This window comes from Panthera tigris, chromosome C1, assembly GCF_018350195.1.
Source record: "Panthera tigris isolate Pti1 chromosome C1, P.tigris_Pti1_mat1.1, whole genome shotgun sequence".
In the NCBI taxonomy this organism is placed as follows: domain Eukaryota; kingdom Metazoa; phylum Chordata; class Mammalia; order Carnivora; family Felidae; genus Panthera; species Panthera tigris.
Window position 1 is genome coordinate 180,685,890 of NC_056667.1, and position 19,333 is coordinate 180,705,222.

The 19,333-nt window shown below is 37.2% G+C and overlaps 1 protein-coding gene across 3 annotated transcripts in view; it reads right to left on the bottom strand.

The window, feature by feature from the left end:
- The window catches only part of DNAH7 (dynein axonemal heavy chain 7), a 264,436-nt gene that overhangs the window by 154,966 nt on the left and 90,137 nt on the right, over positions 1-19,333 (bottom strand). For all 3 annotated transcript variants that reach the window (XM_042994954.1, XM_042994955.1, XM_042994953.1), the window contains 5 exons: positions 16,539-16,751; positions 11,450-11,559; positions 7,379-7,547; positions 4,873-4,975; positions 4,628-4,755 (listed from right to left, as the gene is read on the bottom strand). In XM_042994954.1, the coding sequence (XP_042850888.1) occupies positions 4,628-4,755; positions 4,873-4,975; positions 7,379-7,547; positions 11,450-11,559; positions 16,539-16,751 (723 nt within the window). The remainder of the gene's footprint in view (positions 1-4,627; positions 4,756-4,872; positions 4,976-7,378; positions 7,548-11,449; positions 11,560-16,538; positions 16,752-19,333) is intronic.

The following is a 19,333-nucleotide window of genomic DNA, read 5'->3' on the forward strand; positions in this document are numbered from 1 at the left end:
GGTGAAAAAGTGCCTGGTTTGGGGAGACCTGGGCTGTAAGTGAGGTTCTCTAGGAATCTAATTATGTGCAGTGGGCTAATCAGATTACTCCTAATAACAAGGCTATGTTAGATAAATAAGGTATTTTGAGATATTTTTAACTTTTTTGTGTCTATAGTAAGCATGTCAGTCTTTCATCAAGCATAAAGAAATGAAAACTGGAAGTCACAGATAATTAATAATAGAAATAAATCAGTTTTCCAAATTGTAAAGATATTTTTATTGATTGATTTTTGAGAGATAAAGAGATAAAGAAAGAGAGAGAGAGAGAGAGAGAGAGAGAGAGAGAGAGAATCCCAAGCAGCCTCCACGCTGATGTGGGGCTTGATCTCACAACTGTGAGATCATGACCTGAGCTAACAGCAAGAATCGTACTCTTAACCAACTGAGCCACCTAGGTGCTCCAAGATATTTTTTTCTCATGATATTTTAACTGTTGTGGGATAGATAAATGTTACATGATGCTAACTAAAGAGAAAGCTCAACAGATTTTAAAAGAATAAATAAGAAAATTTAACTTCACAGGCACCTGGGTGGCTCAGTCAGTTAAGCATCTGACCTTGGCTTAGGTCATGATCTCATAGCTCGTGGGTTTGAGCCCTGCATCGGGCTCTGGGCAGACAGCTCAGAGCCTGCCTGCTTTGGATTCTGAGTCTCCCTCCCTCTCTGCCCCTACCCTGCTCATGCTCTGTCTCTCTGTCTCCCTCAAAAATAAAGATTAAAAAGAAATTAAAAAATAAAAGAAAATTTAACTTTAGAATGTTATTACGTGTCAAGTCCTACTTCAATACCTCGTACATTTAGACAGGAACCTTTGTGTACTAAAGAGAAAAAAAAAATAATATTCTAGAAAAGTGGCAATTTTTTTTAAGTAGGCTCCATGCCCAGTGTGGGTCTTGAACTCACAACCCTGAGACTGAGAGTTGCATGCTGTACTGATTGAGCCAGCCAGGTGCCCCTAGAAAAATGGCAATTTTTATTCAGATAGTTGGTAAGTATCTTCCGGACATTCATTGAATTACCTGAAACACAGGCAGATAGAAAATTAGACATCTCGCTTAAGTGATCCTATAGACTGTTCCAGGTTGAGAATAAAAGATTTGCATCAAACAAGATCCTTCCAATGTGTTAATTACTAGCTAGAGACCTTAGTACACCTATTTTATCAGTAAGGTTACCATTAAAGAAAGAATAAAATGTTAAAAATACATAGCTTGAGCAAATAACTTGGAACACAGAAGCTTAAACAAGTGCTCTAAAGCACTGCATATTTGAGAAACAAAGAATGCAAGAGAATTACTATATACATAGTACCTCTTCAAATTTTTTTAATGTTTATTTCTTTTTGAGAGAGAGACAGGGCATGAGTGGGGGAGGGACATAGAGAGGGAGACACAGAATCTGAAGTAGGCTCCAGGCTCTGAGCCATCAGCACAGAGCCCGATGCAGGGCTTGAACCCACAAACTGTGAGATCATGACCTGAGCCGAAATCGGACACTTAACCGACTAAGACACCCACGTGCCATAGAGAGTACCTCTTTAAAAGGGTAGTTTCTCAACCGCTTTTTTTTTTCTCAAGTAAAAGAATGAATGAATCAATGAATCAATGAACAAATCAGTCAGTGGGTCCATGGCTAGGTTAGGGTGGTGTGGTCTTTCCACAATAGTATAAACTGCTAGTAGTTTAAGGTGAACATTCAGGTCTGTGTGTTGTAGGCTTCCCTCTGACAACCTCAGGTATTTCACAAATTCCTATTCACATTCTTTCAGCCCTACTAGCAATATGGCCATGGAACACTATGCAACAGACAGATCAGTAGCCAAGAGAACAAAAAACAGAGTGTGGTAAAGAAGTTTTGAGGGGTTATCATGATGTTCCATCCAATAGGAATCCTTCACCAAAGACTTAACTTTGCTTTTTATATATCACAGAGGAAAGCATCCTGCTCAAAATATTTTTAGGACTAAACTGTTATGGGGGTGGATATTCTAATTCAATGGTTCTCAAACAGTGTGTGAGAAATACTGATATGATATGGTTTGATCTGAAATGTGTCAGAAATAATTTGTTAGTAACAGCAATAAGTTTAAAGGCAATTTAGTGCTCTTAAAAATTTTTAAGTTAGATTCTGGCTTACCCAATGACATACTTTCTTGAATGTAAGAGTATAGTTCCAAGTTTCATACCCAGGCTTGAATGAATTCTGATACATATAGTCAACACGACCATTATCTTTCTGGAAAGCTATGTATCAGGTTATTGGCTTTGTGATATTAGAAGATCTGGAATATGCCTGTTTTACCATGGCTTCTAGCATTCGACTATTCTGAAATGTCATGTTGAGTGGATTAGAATAGTTTTAATATTAACTATAGCTTCTCTAACGTAGAAATGTGCTTAAGGAATCGACCTACTATGCAGATCTTATCTAGGGGTACAGGATGTCAAAAGGGGACTCTTTCTGCATGATGCACATGGGCGTAGGGAGATGGCAGCACAGGGGAAGCTGGGTCCTAATTCCAAGGTTCTTGTAGATCAGGCCAAGAACTTTGAACTGTCTTTCTGCAGGCAAAACAAAAACAAAAAGCCCAGTAGCTTAACTCTGGAAGTTATAGGATCAGATTTCTTCTGATGACACTGGTAGACTTTTAACGGGGAATTCGTTAGAGTGAATTTTAGTGAGGAAGAGATTGGTGACAAGTGGGTTGCTGCACTAAGACACACAAGAGGAGACTGAAGAGGGACAGAAACAAGGTGTGGTGATGAGACTAAGCGGGTGCAGCAAGAACTATAAGGCTTTTGTAAAATAGGATTCCCATTATTGGGGACCAGCTGAACCACTGGGTGAAGAAGAGGGAAGCTTCAAGGATGACTTTGAAGACATTCTCCAGGCCTCTGGGCCTCAGTAAGCCTTTTGTTTTTGTTTCAAGGAAGACAGATTTCTTTCTTTTCAGACTAAGGCATTTTCTTCAAAATTGTTAGGTGTTTCCATGTATACTTGCAAACACTTCTAACTAAGGAGACTGCACAGTGGGAAGAACAACAAAGCTACCAGAATTTAAGAGCAACTTTTGGTCTAAAGTAGAAGGAAAATAATACATCACCCACAGAACCACAGGTGGATAATTTTGACACCATTTCAACACGCACAGTACATGAAACCATGAGACAACCTGCATTACAGGTTACAAGGGCATTGACACACTCAGCTAATAACCGTCCCAGCTTTTTATGATGAGCTATTCACACATTTCTGCCTTTACAAATACTGTGTAATCACGTTGATCCTACTTAAGAAAAACAGCAAATAAAAGCACTGCTACAAAAAGAGCTTTCCAAATGTAAACCACAATGAAAAGTTGCAAAATGCTTCTTAGATAAAAGAAGATTTACCAGTTTTTATTTTTTAATCATACCATCCTTCACTAAGGCAAAGTACTAAAACATCTAACATATAAAAGTGCATGGAATACAAATACCAAATACTGGGTAGCAATTGGTTGAATCAAGTCTTTTTGGTGGAAGAGAAAAATTCCTCACCTAGTCTAAGAAGTCCATCTAAATATGTGAATAGTGAATAGTAAATAGTGAAGCAAGCTCCAGGGGACTCGGTTTTAGATCCACAATTACCATTGCATTATCCTCCAACATTGTTCTTTATGCACTAGCCACAGATGCAGTTTATCAGAAAAGGATATAAAATGCCTAAGATATGGGGAAATGCCATATTTCTCTCACAATCAACTTTTTGTTTTTTAAGTGAAGATTCTAGATTGAATTAGCAAAGTGTTTTGCTCATTTTACCAAGAAAAAAAAAATAGTGTTGGGTATAAATGAGAACTGAGAGTTGATGTGAGCTGTGAATTATTTCAGCCTCTGTTGGAAGGCAATTCAGCAACACAGCACTTGGTCCTATGGCCATACTTAAGGAAATATTTTAAAATAGAGAAAAGCCTTAAGTAAAAATTGCCATTGCATTATTATTTATAACAAAGGAAAACTAAAAGCAACCTAAATAACAGTAAGGCACAATGCAGTAAATTTATTTGCTGTTTTGAATTACGTTTATACAGACAGGAAAATGCTCATGCTATAATGTTAACCTGGAAAAAAAACTGAGCATACACAATTGCCTGATTCCACCATTTAAAATGAGCATTTTAAAAGGCATTTAAAATTGTGGGATACAATATAGTAAAGAATAGGATGGGTATCTTTTTCAGCATTTCCTATATTTTCTAATTTTCTGTAATTATCATTATTTTTTTTAGTAGGCTCCATGCCCAACGTGGGGCTTGAACTCACAACCCTGAGATCAAGAGTTGAATGCTCTACTGACTGAGCCACAGCCAGGAGCCCCAATTATCATTATTTTTTAAACACAAATTTGGAAACTGCACTGGGTTTGCATATTTATTTTCTAAGGGCACTCAAAGCTTTACAAATTATTTTCTAAAAGAGTGTTCTATAACATCCAAAAGCAAATGTTTTGCATAAAATTCAAAGATGACATGTTCTTTCTTTTTTACATGTTAACTTTATAAACTACAGAAAGGAAATAGATGATATAATTGCCCCTTCTGTACCTTCAGATTATCTGGCAGTTCTGATCGCCCTGCATATCCAGGGTTCATTGTTATAAAGACAGCACACGTGGGGTCAAGTTTTAACTCGGTTCCTTCAAACACCAGTATATCAGTACCTGCATTAATACCTGTGGGTCATCAAGAATGAAATGCATTAGCAATTCCACATATAAATACGATTTGTGCCATGCACTGCCTCTCATATTTCTGTTTTCACATAATGCAGAGACAAACTAGTCCATTACCTCTTTGGATAGTAAGAATTTGTTGAGCAACCACAGACAGTACTTCCAAATCAATTCTGTTAAACTCATCAAAGCAAGCCCAGGCGCCACAAGATAACAGTCCCTGGGAGAAAAGAGTAATGAAATTTTTCAATTATATCTGATTGAATGTTGCATTGAAATGTTGCATTTTCACCTGATGTTTTCAAGGATTTAATACCCTAGCAAGGAAATTCCTTATTCACCTTTATCTTTAAAGACAGCATATTATTTTTTATTAGAAATTCATTATTCTCCATGAATAAGGAGTTTGATCAGTTGGAAAATTGTCCAATTGGTCTATTGCTTTTTATTTTCTGTATATCTTTTGGCATTTAGATGTATACCTGAAATCTCAAAGCCTTTCTTACTTTTTTTTTTATACAAGTTGATTTTGCTTGCTTTTTCTACATGCAATTTTTTATTTTCTAGATTTTATTTTCTCATTTTCTAGATTGCAATAATTCTCTAAATAAGAGGACTTCTTTGCTAATGAGACTACTTTGTGGTCTAAGGACCTTAACAGTCAACTAACAGTCTCAGGCCCTAGTTTGCACTTCTAACTCAAAACTACCTCACAAATATGTGTCCTTTGGTCATTAAAGGAAACTGGAAAACCAAGCTTGAGTAGCTCAGTCCAAATTCAAATTTACTTAAAAAAAATCAATTTGACATTTATTGAATGCATTTCCTGTAGATTGTATGTGTATGTATATGTGTTTCATTAAGTACCTGGTAGATGCCAGGCATGATGCATGTCTTTTATGTAAAGAAACTAAGACTATATCATACAAGATATTAAGTAATTAATAAAAGGCCACACAGCTAATAGTGCCTGACCTTGGATTTATACACAGTTCCACTACTGAATCACACTGGATTAAACGTGAACTCCATGAATTTCGAAGATTAGTACATTTTCATTAGAGAAGGCTATGACTTTGATCTCTGCATATCATAAAAGAATTAGAAATCACAGAGAACAAAAAATGCTTTTGAAGTTACATATTCAATCAATTATAAGGATTGTGAGGTTCTTAATAGTAAGACCCATGTCTGTCTCATTCTGTACCCCCATTATTCAGCATGTTCCTAACACAAAGTATGTAACCAACACATACTTATCAATAAGCAACTTTAATATCAAAAGTATATGAATCTATAGCAAAGAATGAAGAATATCATTATATACATTCAAAAATTGAGTAGTACATACCAGACTTTCCTTTAAACATTTAGGAATATAATAGCTGTTCAAACTACACTACACACAGACTCTTTAAGATTTACTATCTCTTTCATAAATAATCATTACAGTAAGATTGTGTGTCATTACAGAGTATGATTAATGTGATAAGGGGTCATTCGAATGTTTTTTTGAGACTTATTATAATTTTGACTTTTAAAATCTTCTTCTAATTGTTTCAGCATCACAAAGGCAGACACTTTTTATATTCCATATCTGTTATAAAATGACTAGGTTGTATTTCAGCCAGAACAGTTTATTGTATAGGGTAGGATTTGTATATTCTTTTTTTGTGAATTTGTGTATGTGCATTTTTAATGTTAACTTTTCCGAAAAAAATTTGGAAAATAATTACAGAATATTTAAAAGTAAGAATTACAGAATCTTTACAGAAACATACACATAAACAGAGCCCATAATCCCAAATGGATAATTCTGTGGTCAACTGTACCAACTAACATTTTAAGGAATAATAGGCTGTAGCAATAAAATGCTAAAAAGACCAGATATTCATAGGTTTAATTTTTTTTAATGTTTATTTATTTTTGAGAGAGAGAGAGAGAGAGAGAATGAGCAGGGGAGGGGCAGAGAGACAGAGACACAGAATCTGAAGCAGGCTCCAGGCTCTGAGCTGTCAACAGAGCTGGACGTGGGGCTCAAACTCACAAACCTTGAGATCATGACCTGATCCAAAGTCGGATGCTTAACTGATTGAGCCACCCAGGCGCCCCAGATGTCATGGGTTTTTAGACAAGGATGTTATATTTTTAACTTCCCCCTTTTGTAATCTTACAGACTCCTAGGAGTGAGAATCTGACTCAGAATAAGAATAAAAAGTGGATTTTAACTTCACAAAAAAAGATTAACTAGAGTGTATCTATGAAAGTAAATTACTAAATCATGACTTGTTAATAATAAGAGCTATAGGTTAAAGAAGAGATTCCCCACAGTCTTTACGTGATGTATTTGTTCTCACATTTTTAGCTGCCCCAGTATACTGAAGGGACACCACTCATTCCTATTAGTAATATTGACCCATCACAGCAGGGGCTGGGGGCTGAGGGACAGTTCCTTCTCAGGTAAGCTTTTGAAATAACCCTACTCCTCTTGAGAATGAAAATAGTGTTTTAATTTTACTTAAAATACAAATAAGTCCTATACTTGCATTAAATTAACTTTCATTATAAATGAACTTCCTCTCTGAGAAGTCATCGTTTTGTAAAGAAATGAGTCAATTCAAACCTTAAAGAATTTCCCTAAAGCTAGATAATCCAACCCATCAGAGCAGTTGAAAACGACACACTGTTTGGCCACTGCTTTTGCTAAATCTTTGGTAGTTTCGGTCTTTCCTGTGCCAGCTGGCCCTTCAGGTGCTCCTCCAAGGTGCAGGTGAAGAGCTCCAAACAAGGTCCTGAAATAGAAGCAATAAGCAATCTTTGTAGAATAATGTTATTCTTAAATATCTATTATGAACAGAGGAAAAGTTTAAACTGACAGCCAAATTTTCTCCTTCCTCTTAAATAATTTCTTCCTTCCCATGAATCTCGGAAAATCTCTGTGCATTACTTTATCTGTTATCATATTTAATTTGTGAATAGCTGATTATATATGACAAAGTCAGAACAAACACACTTTTGAAATTCAATGCTGACTCCGGTCAATATGGAGAATTCAGCTGAGGCCGTAAACCATCCAATGCCCCTAATTACAAGAATTTGGAAATGCTACATAGAAAAAAATACTAACTTTGGAAATACATAGCCATTTTTGAAAGAACGGAAAGGAAATCACCAAAGAAGAGGAAATGCAATGCTGTCAGTAATTAGGTGCTTAAACTAAGAGGTGCATATTGTTTTGGGATCTGCATACAAACACAAGTGTATTTACTACCACACGGAATAGAAAAACTCTTAGAACTGAGCAAGGTGAAGAGCTGAAACAGATTTACCTATATAAACTTAGAAGCCTTGAAAAACTGACTTCTCTCTAAAGAGGAAGTAAAGTTATTTTAGCAGCCTACTCAAAAAAGACAAAGAATCAACTACAGAGGAGTTAGGAAGCTTATACTTCATGTAGCACCCAATCAAAAGCCTACATCATTCATAGGGGTATGGTCCCAATATCCATTATTCATGGGCATGTGAACCCAAACTAAGAAATTAACCTTGAAATTTTGTTCTGGACCAAAGAAAACCCTAGAGCCCTTTTCAGAGGTAAATGTGAAACTGCTCCCCATGGACACCTCCACAGCTGAGGAAATGTAAGACTGCATGGGGAAATGACCCTTACTAAAAAAGGAGCTCACGATTAAAACTAGAGAGAGAGAGGGATCTAAATTAAGAGTCAGACTTGCAGTGGCAGATGGACAAAGGTGTGGGAGGATTACTGCGTACATGGTACTCTTTGGCATCCTGGTGGTTTATTCGATTAGATTTTAATAAAAAGCAATAGACATAAGAAAATTGTGAGGGGGAAAAAAGCCAATTTCATAAAAGAGACAACTTGAACTCTAGCAATAAAAAATATAGTCATTGAACTTTTTTTTTAATGTTTATATTTGAGAGAGAGAGAGAGAGAGAGGGAGAGAGAGAAAGCACGAGCATGAACAGGGGAGGAGCAGAGAGAGAGGCAGACACAGAATGTGAAGCAAGGCTCCAGGCTCTGAGCTGTCAGCACAGAACCCAGCCAGCATGGTTCCCGAACTCACAAACTGTGAGATCATGACCTAAGTCCAAGTCAGACGCTTAACGGACTTAGTCACCCAGGCACCTCTAATGACTGAACTTTTTAAAAAGTTAACAGATTTAATAGAGTAACCATGGAAAAAACAGAATTCTGCACTAGAAGGTATGTGAGGAAATCACCCAGGAAGATTCTGAGATAGAATATAAAAAAAAGTTGAGATACCATAGAAGAAGGAAGAGACTGCAGAGAAGTCGAAATTTAAAAAGCAATGGCTGAGAATTTGCCAGAATTGAAGAAAGATATGAAGTGAAAAGTCTCAAGTGGGATAAATGAAAACTTACCCACATCTAGTAACATTACAGTGAACATCAACAAAATCTTAAAAACTACAATAGAAAGAATTTACCTACAAAGGAATCATAATTACAGTAACACACTACTAAGTAGTAGCAATGAATGCCAGGAGAATAATAACTTTGGAGAGCTGAGGGGAAATTATGATTCACTTATGGTTCTATACCTAACTAACCTGTCATCTAATAATTGAGTGAAGACCAGATTTTTTTTAGACAAAGATTGATAGAGCTTATTATTTGCAGAACCTCGCTGAAATAATTACTAAAAGATGTCGCCTAGTAAGAAGAAAAATTAAACCAGAAAGAAGGCAAAGGAAGAAGCAATAGGGAGTAAAGACAATGATAAAATTTTTGATAAACATATATAAACATTAGCTTTAAAGTATAAAAAAGTCTAAAAATATACAAATAGAGCTCTTTCTGTCTTGGAATGTTTATTAAAAACCCAAGCTGAGAGCAATGTATGCCATCTTATCTTACAGAAAGTAAAATTGGTCGCCTAGCACCAGGGCATGTAGAGATTGGCTAGGAAGCTTGTAAATGACGGGTCAAGAGTAAGATTTCTTTGGAAAGAGCTGCCATTATGTTGTCTATTTCCCATTCCTCCGTAGAGAAGAAGAGCAGCACCTACCCCTCTGCCAAGCTACCTGAGGAGCTTTAGAGAACTATTCAAAAAGCTTGACACACTGACCCCTGGAATTTGTAAAATACAGGAACTGGGAATTCAATCACAACTTAAAATATTTAGCACCAAGAGAATGCCTGTAGCTGCTTCTGATGGCAGAATCAGGGAAAACTGTAACAGTGAGAGAGATGTACTCATATAACTGGCAAAATAAATGTACGTTTATCATCTGACCAGATCCAGATCCCACTGGAAGGGAGGTAGATTTGAGTCACATTGAATGGGACTCTGTGCAGAAGACCCACTTAGAATCAGAAAAGATCCCAAGGTGAATGTCAGTGTGTGGTTGACCTCAGACAGAGGCTGAAGCAAAAGTCACCAGCAGCCAGCCAGAGAAGGCATTTTACACAGGTAACTAGGGGATGGGGGAAGTTCCAGAAAACCCACATAAATATCCCATGGGAGATCTGGCGTATCTAGGCTTGCATCCCCACTGAGGGCACTAAATAGCCAAGAGATAGTTGTCACACAAGACACTTGTCACATGTAAACCCACCTCTCCCTTTCCTTCTCCCCTCCTCCATTAACCTTCAACATTGGAGGAGCCACAGGTGAGCTATTGAGGGACAGATGCTAAGGACAGGGATAAAACTGACAAAAGACTGAACACATTTGCCTCTCCAAATGCAGGCTTTGTGTCTGAGTCAAGCTCAAGCTGGGAGAGAAGGGGAGTTTTAAGTTGGATGAAAGAGGGGCACCTGGGTGGCTCAGTTGCTTGAACGTCCAACTTTGGCTCAGGTCATGATCTCATGGTTCATGAGTTCGAGCCCCATGGTCAGGCTCTGTGCTGACAGCTCAGAGCCTGGATCCTGCTTTAGATCCTGTGTCTCCTTCTCTCTCTCTGCACCTCCCCTGCTTGCACTCTGTCTCTCTTTCTCAAAAATAAACAAACATTAAAAAGATTTTTTAATTGGATGGAAGATGCTAACTTTGATATTATACCTATATGAACTGTTAATATCTGAAAAAAAATAACACTTTTCATTTTTGACAATAATTTGGAATACAGGAGATGGGAACTTGGATTAAAGTTGTTAAAGCCTTTTTATTATTCAGAAACCTGATAGAAAAAGTATAAACATAAATACCTATGAGCTATCTAATGGAGATACCCAACCAGGCATGTATGTAGCACAAGTTTACAGGAGAGACCTTGGCTGGAGGTATAGATTTGTGGATCTTCAGAATGTAGGCTATTAAAGCCTGAAAGTGAATGAGAACATTTGGGAAACCATGAGTCATGGTACGAAACACTGCATGAAAACAGAAATCTACAAAATTCTGCGTTTCTGGGGAAGCAACAGTTTGCCTTAAATGATCCAAAACAAAGAGAAAGTTTCAAGGAAAGAAGAAACGAATAGTGTAAAAAAAACAGCAGCAAAATCTGGCAATATTTAGCTCCAGAGCTGAGAGGAAAAAGCCAGCAGAAAACGAGAAACTGAAAATCAAGTTGAGAGGAGTATTAAGAGTCTAGGAAAAGATAACATAAAATACATTTGCTGAGTCAAAGATAATTCTTTTAAAGATTTAGTGGTCTAGGGGTGAGTGAAATTTATGTCCAATAGACCCTTAAGTTAGCAAGTTTACCTGTAACATCGATCAGTGAGCGGAGTAATAACCAGTCTAGGGGAATTACCCAGATACTCATATCCATATCGTAAGCCAGCATTGATCATCTTTGTTTCTAAATGATTTTCCTAGGATAAATCAGAGAAAATGAAGATAACTTAAATAACAAAATTTAAAATAATATGAAATTTCCAACTCTTTAAAACAATTGTCATGTTATAAACAAACTCCCTAAAATTCACTTTTCAAGTCTCTTCAGCAAGTGGTGCTGGGAAAACTGGGCAGCAGCAGGCAGAAAAATGATCCTGGACCACTTTCTTACACCATACACACACAAAAAAACTCCAAAATGGATGAAAGACCTAAACATAAGACAGGAAGCCATCCAAACCCTCGAGGAGAAAGCAGGCAAAAAACTCTTTGATCTTGGCCGCAGCAACTTCTTATTCAACGCATCTCCGGAGGCCAGGGAAACAAAAGCAAAAATGAACTATTGGGACCTCATCAAAATAAAAAGCTCTGCACAGCAAAGGAAATAATCAGCAAAACTAAAAGGCAACCGATGGAATGGGAGAAGATATTTATTTACAGATGACATATCAGATAAAGGGTTAGTGTCCAAAATCTATAAAGAACTTATCAAACTCAACACCCAAAAAACAAATAATCCAGTGAAGAAATGGGCAAAAGACATGAACAGACACGTCTTCAAAGAAGACATCCAGATGGCCAACCAACACATGAAAAACTGCTCAACATCACTCATCATCAGGGAAATACAAATCAAAACCAGAATAAGATACCACCTCACACCTGTCAGAATGGCTAACATTAACAACTCAGGCAACAACAGATGTTGACAAGGGTGCAGAGAAAGAATCTCTCTTGCACTGCTGGTAAGAATGCAAACTGGTGCAGCCACTCTGGAAAACAGTATGGAGTTTCCTCAAAAAATTAAGAATAGAACTACCCCACAACCCAGCAATTACACTACCGGTATTTATCCAAGGGATACAGGTATGCTGTTTCGAAGGGGCACATGCACCCCAATGTTCACAGCAGCACTGTCAACAGTAGCCGAAGTATGGAAAGAGCCCCAACGTCCATCAAAGGATGAATGGATAAAGAAGATGTGGTATATGTATACACAATAGAGTATTACTCGGCAACCAAAAAGAATGAAATCTTGCCATTTGTAACTACATGGATGAACTAGAGGGTATTATGCTAAGCAAAATTAGAGAAAGACGAATATCATATGACTTCACTCATATGAGGAATTTAAAATGCAAAACAGATGAACAGAATGGAAGGGAAGCAAAAATAATATAAAACAGGGTGGGGGACAAAACATAAGAGACTCTTAAATATGGAGAACAAACAGAGGGTTACTGGAGAGGTTGTGGGGGTGGGGGTGAGCTAAATGGGTAAGGGGCATTAAGGAATCTACTCCTGAAATCTTTGTTGCACTAAATGCTAACTAACTTGGATAAATTAAAAAAATAAAGTATAAATAAATAAATAAATAAGTAAAATTCACTTTTCAGACATCATTAAATTCAAAGAACTAAATATCTGATTTTCTTAGATAAGTAACGGAAGCCACTGGCTTCCATTTTTTCCGTAGATATCTATGAAAAACATATTTGTTCCTTATTTTTCCTATATATTCTTTTCTTTTTACTTGCCAAGGCTTTTTAAAATTAAGGTATAGTTGACATACAATATTAGTTTCAAGTATAAACATAATTACTCAGTATTTGTGTTTACTGTAAAATAATCACAGTAAGTCCAGTTAAGATCTATCATCATACATAAGTACAATTTTCTTATAAGGAGAGTTTTAAGATTTAGTAATTTTTAAATATGTAGTACAGTACTATTAACTATAGTAAAATACTGTGTATTACAACCCCATGGCTTATTTATAACTAGAAGTTTGCACTTTTTGACTCCTTTCACCCATTTCTCCCCCTTTCCCATCCCCAGCCTCTGGCAACCACTAATCTGCTCACCAATCTAGGAGTTTAGTTTTAGACTGCACATTTAAGTGAGACGGTATTGTACGTCTTTGTCTGACCTATTTCACTTAGCATAATGTCCTCAAGGTCAATCCATATTGTTACAAATGGCAAGGTATCATTTTTTTTGGCTGAATAATATTCCCCTGTACATATATATCATGTCTTCTTTATTGGTATGTCAATGGACATTCAGGTTTGTTTCTATATCTTAGTTATTGTAAATAATGCTTCAATAAACACGGGGGTGCATGTATCTTTTCTAGTGTTTTTGTTTTCTTCAGATAATACCCAGAAGTGAAATTGTTGGATCATGTCATATTCTATTTTTTATTTTTTGAGGAACCTCTATACTGTTTTCCATAGTGTCTGCACCAATCTACATTCCCACCAACAGCATACAACAGTTCCTTTTTTTTTCACACCCTTGCCAGCAATTGTTACCTTTTGTCTGTTATCTTTTGTCTTTTTTTAAGGTCTATTTATTTAGAGAGAGTGTGTGTATATGAGTAGGGGAGGTGCAGAGAGAGATTCCCAAGCAGGTTCTGCACTGTCCAAAGTGGGGGTCAATCTCAGGAACTGAACCTTGAGATACTAACCTGAGCAGAAATCAAGAGTCACACTTGACTGAGCCACCCAGACGTCCCTCTTTTGCCTTTTTTGTTAATAGCCATTTTGTTAGGTGTGAGAGGATATTTCATTGTGGTTTTGATTTGCATTTTACTGATGATTAATGATGTTGACCATCTTCTCATGAACCTGTTAGGTATATGTACATCTTTGGAAAAATGTCTATTCATATCCTTTGACCATTTTCAAATTATATAGTTTGTGTTTTTGCTATTGAATTAATTGTAGGAGTCCTTTACATATTTTAGATGTTAACCCCTTATCAGATATGATTTGCAAGTATTTTCTCCCACCAAGTAAGCTGCTTTTACATTTTGTTGATGGTTTCCTCTGCTGTATAGCACGTTTCAGTTTGATGTAGCCCCACTTGTTATTTTTGCTTTTGCTGCCTTTTTCTCGCCAAAAAAAATCATTGCCAAGACTGATTTAAAGGGCTTACCATCTATGTTTTCTTCTATGAATTTTTTATTTCAGGTCTTACATTCACGTCTTTAATCCATTTTGAGTTAATTATTGTGTATGGTATAAGACAGTGGTCCAGCTTCATTATTTCCTATATGGTCATTCAGTCTTCCCAACACTATTATTGAATAGACTGTCCTTTCTCCACTGCATATTCTTGGCTTTTTGTCATAAATTATTTGGTCATAGATGTTTGGGTGTATTTCTGGGCTCTCTATTCTGTTCCATTGATTCATATGTCTGTTTTTATGGCAATACCATTCTGATCTGATTACTACAGCTTTGCAATATAGTTTGAAAACATGGAGCAGGATGCCTCCAGCTTTGTTCTTTTTCAAGATTGCTTTGTGTCTTTTGTGGCTGCATACAAATTTTAAGACTGTGTATTTCTGTGAAAAATGCCATTGAAATTTTGATAGGGATTACATTGAATCTGTAGATTGCTTTGGGTATTAGGAATACTTTAACAATATTAATTTTCCAATCCACAAAGTATCTTTCCATTCATTTGTGTCTTCAATTTCCTTCATCAATGTCTTAGAGTTTTCAGCATGCAAATCTTTTACCTCATTGTTTGAATTTATTTTTATATATTTTATTCTTTTTTGATGCAACTATAAATAGGATTGTTTTTTTAATTTCTCTGGTAATTGATTCTCCTATATTTATAATCAATTGTTCAATTCATCTTCACTATTGAATATTCTCATTATCATCATTTTATGGGTAAGAAAGCTGATGCTTCTAGAGAGTAAGTAACTTGTCCAAGTCCTAAATCTGGTAAGGGAAGGATCTGGCATTCATTCATTCATTCATTCATTCATTCACTTATTGATTGAAGAGAGAGAAAGTAGGAGGAGCAGAGAGATGAGGAGAGAGAGAGAATCTCAAGCCAGCTCTATCCTCAGCAGGGAGCCCCACACAGAGCTCAATCCCACGACCATGAGATCATGACCTGAGCCAAAATCAAGAGTCAGATGCTTAACCAACTGAGCCACCCAGGCACCCTAGGATCTGGCATTTGAAATGATTCCACACTGAGCTCCTACCCACTACTTCTCCTATGGTTTTCCCGGGTTCTTATTCTTGTATCTTTTCTCCTCCCACTCCATACCTACAAGCCTTTCACAAAAGTGAATCTGCTAAGAACTTTTGAGTCTGTATCTCCAGACATCCTCAGCTCCTTCTTCCCACTCTCAACAGGTTTAACTTTGTCCACTGTACTAACTGTCCCTATTCCTCCTGCATTCTCAGCTGTGCTGCCATGATCACCCACCTAGGTATCCTGATAAGAGCCTTCCTTCCAGATGTTTCTGGAGCCTTTTACTGACCAACAAGAGCAAACTTTAATGATGAAATCAAAATAAAAGTCTGAGTTTTTACATTGTTTAGATGTGTCAAAATCTGAAATTACAATTTTAAACTGTCTAGTTTGGACATTTTACAGATTCTGTGAGCATAATGGCTTATTTAAAGTGAATGATTTTTATAATTACTCAATTTGTGAGCATCCATATATGTATATATATATACACTGTATTTATATGTAACTATAAATTTGGGTATAGAGTTGGGTATAGATATAGTTTTTTGTTTGGATGATATATAGTTTCGCCTCCCTTAACCTTCAGCCTGGAGAATGCTTCTTTGGGTAGAGTCAGCCATCAACAAAAAATCTTTTTCTTTTAATGTTTATTTTTTATTTTTGAGAGAGACACAGAGCATGAGCGGGGGAGGGGCAGAGAGAGAGGGAGACACAGAATCCGAAGCAGGTTCCAGGCTCTGAGCTGTCAACACAGAGCCCGACGCAGGGCTCGAACTTACGAACCGAGAGATCATGACATGCGTCGAAGGCAGAGGCTCAACCGACTGAGCCACCCAGGCGCCCCAACAAAAAAATCTTCTACTACTATTTCCCATATGAGCAAGCAAGCACAAATTAAAAAGCTACGAGCTGAAATTGCTGTGTAATAACATTCAGTGATTTCACTTACTTGCCAATAGTACCTAAGTTGACTTAACCACTCGAAGTCACTGTCATCGCTAACTTGTTTTTTAACAAGTGATGTGAGGACATCTCTAGCATGGACATCCAGCACCACAAGAGCTCCCAGAGTAACACGATTCTGCTTGGACAATTTGCCACGGACCAAAGTGACAATGTCATCAATTTGCATGTTACATGTTTCCAAGTACTGCTCAAGAGCCTGAAAGAAAAGAAGATATAATTAACGTGATCAGAATTTTTCTGAACAAAACCATTTCAAGCTAGCATATATACAGAGTGTTTGCCACATTTCCCCCCATTTGACACCATTTAAAAATAATCAATTCTTCTTACTACAAAAGTATTAGGTGAATGAGGCCAACCTGGCCAGATAGAGAAGAATATGTGGTTTGTGTCTACTCAACATCCTTTCCACTCCTATCTCCACTCCTTCTGTATGCTCTGTGGTTCTGGTGAGCTGTCCCTCACCTTGCCCTATCCCAACGGCAGCAAGGAGGGGGATGTGTGACCCAGCCAGGGCCAATCAGAGTTCTTCCCAGGAAATGCTACACACAGAGAAAAAAGTGATTTTCTTTAGGTTTGGGGGACTCTGAGTATGCCATTCTGAAGCTACTGCAAGCCTTCATCCACTTGGCGGAACAAGCCTGCCAGAGACCAGCAGAGAGGAAAGGCAAAGGAAGAGAGATACTGCAGTAGCAATGATGCTCTGAGACCCCAATTCCGACCGCTCTTCCTTGAATCCCAAAGTCCTTTCAGTCCTGTTGTGTAAGCTTTCTGAGCTGGATGTGTGCCACTTGAAAAGTAAAGATCTTAATAAACAAAACATCTCCCATTTTAGTTTATGGTGAGCAATGCCAGTTCTGAGTACCAGACTCTCTTTTGGTGGGTAAATCTAATTAGTAAGTTAAAAAATAGAAGAGGGTTTATGATGAAGATCAAATTAGAATCAGCGAAAACCGCTATGCTTAAGGGAGTGTCAACACGCTCCAGAAGGCTGGTGTGCTTTCTTTCTCCACTCTAATAATATTTAATGAACATTGGGCACCAACCAGTGTATTTCATTCCTTCAGGACCAGCTAAGTGGTAGCGATGTAACGAAAAATGAGCATTTTCAAGAATGAGAGCAAGTTTAAAGGGCAGGGTTGGAGACCGCACACTGTTTCTCTGAGGGGCACTTTTCTTCCTTGAAACATTTCATCTTTATTTTTAAGGAGGTCAGTCTTTCAAAGATTTGAAGTGCTTGAATACTATTGCCTTCATATTATTTACATGATCGATCGCTATTAATTCTCTTCATAAGCAGTGAAAGATAAACTTCTGTCCGAGCCATTTTTAAATGGCCATAAGTGTTGGGGCGCCTGGGCGGCTCAGTCGGTTGGGCGACCGACTTCACCTCGGGTCATGATCTCATGGTTCGTAGGTTCGAGCCCTGCATCAGGCTCCGTGCTGGCAGCTCAGAGCCTGGAGCCTGCTTTCGATTCTGTGTCTCTGTCTCTCTGCACCTCCCCTGCTCGTGCTCAGTCTCTGACTCTCAAAAACTAAATAAATGTTAAAAAAATTTTTTTAATAAATAAAAATAAATAGCCATAAGTGTTTAAATTCTTGGAGCCAACTAGTGAAAATATGTTAAGATGCCAGTGAGTACATCTTAATTTTCTCATCAGTAAAAGTGGGGGTCTCTGAGAGACTTACCAGTTCTCACACTCTATAGTTCAACACAAAACACAAAATAAAAATTTCATCTTTCAATCTGACAGCACAAATTATACGTCCATAAGAATTTAGTACTACATACACTAGCAGAATGTATCTTCCTATACTAGGAAAACAGATTTGGAACTAAAATTTAACTGCAAACTGCAACAAACTGAGTTCTTCAGGAAAAAATCTATATGAATCAATGAGCATTCAGATTAGATAGAAAAAAAAATCACGGTATCGATAGCATTTTTGTTACATTTTCTTCCTTGTAAACCATTCTGTATAGTGAGCTAATGAATCTAAAGGTAGCAACTATTCTATTCTGTCAAAATAAACCCTGTCTGAAATCAAATATTTTTATCATACCTAGATCCTTCTACATATGCAATGATACAGTGACTCAAAATCGCATCAGTATCTGCAATACCCCGAGCTCTGTGACAGTGTTGATTCTTTCATTCATTTTACAGCCCCTGCAATGCCTCACGCAGACGAGTTGCAGAATCAACATTCACTGAATAAATTGAACAGGTCCTCTGGGAGTGTGACAGGATAACACAGGGCTATTATAACATCAAGCTCTAGACAACTTGGGATGTTTGCAGACAATGGAAGTGTCCAGTCTTCTATGAAGCTGCCAAGAGTCTCTGTTCAACCAAAGTGATCCGTTTCAAATGTTTACCACACATTAATCAGGAGGAAAAATTATCAACACATATAATACTAAAGCATATGCTAGCCTCCCATGATAGACCTACACATTAAATTTTTAAAAATCAGTACTAATACTATAGAATACTAAATCATAGAGTACTATAATTACTTTTATAATTATAGAATACTAAAACATGTGCCAGCCCCTCATGATGCTACTACAGAACTTGAATGGACTGAACATGGATGAAATACAGACAGGGACGAGGTGCACAGATAGCAGATCACAGGCAGAAAGAAGCAGGATAATCACACGCAGATGAAAAAGAATTAATTTTTAAGGACACATATAAAGCCTAGTTTCATATCATGAAACTTAGCTATGAAAGCACCATAAAATGCAACAGACAAGGGCAGTCTGGCAAG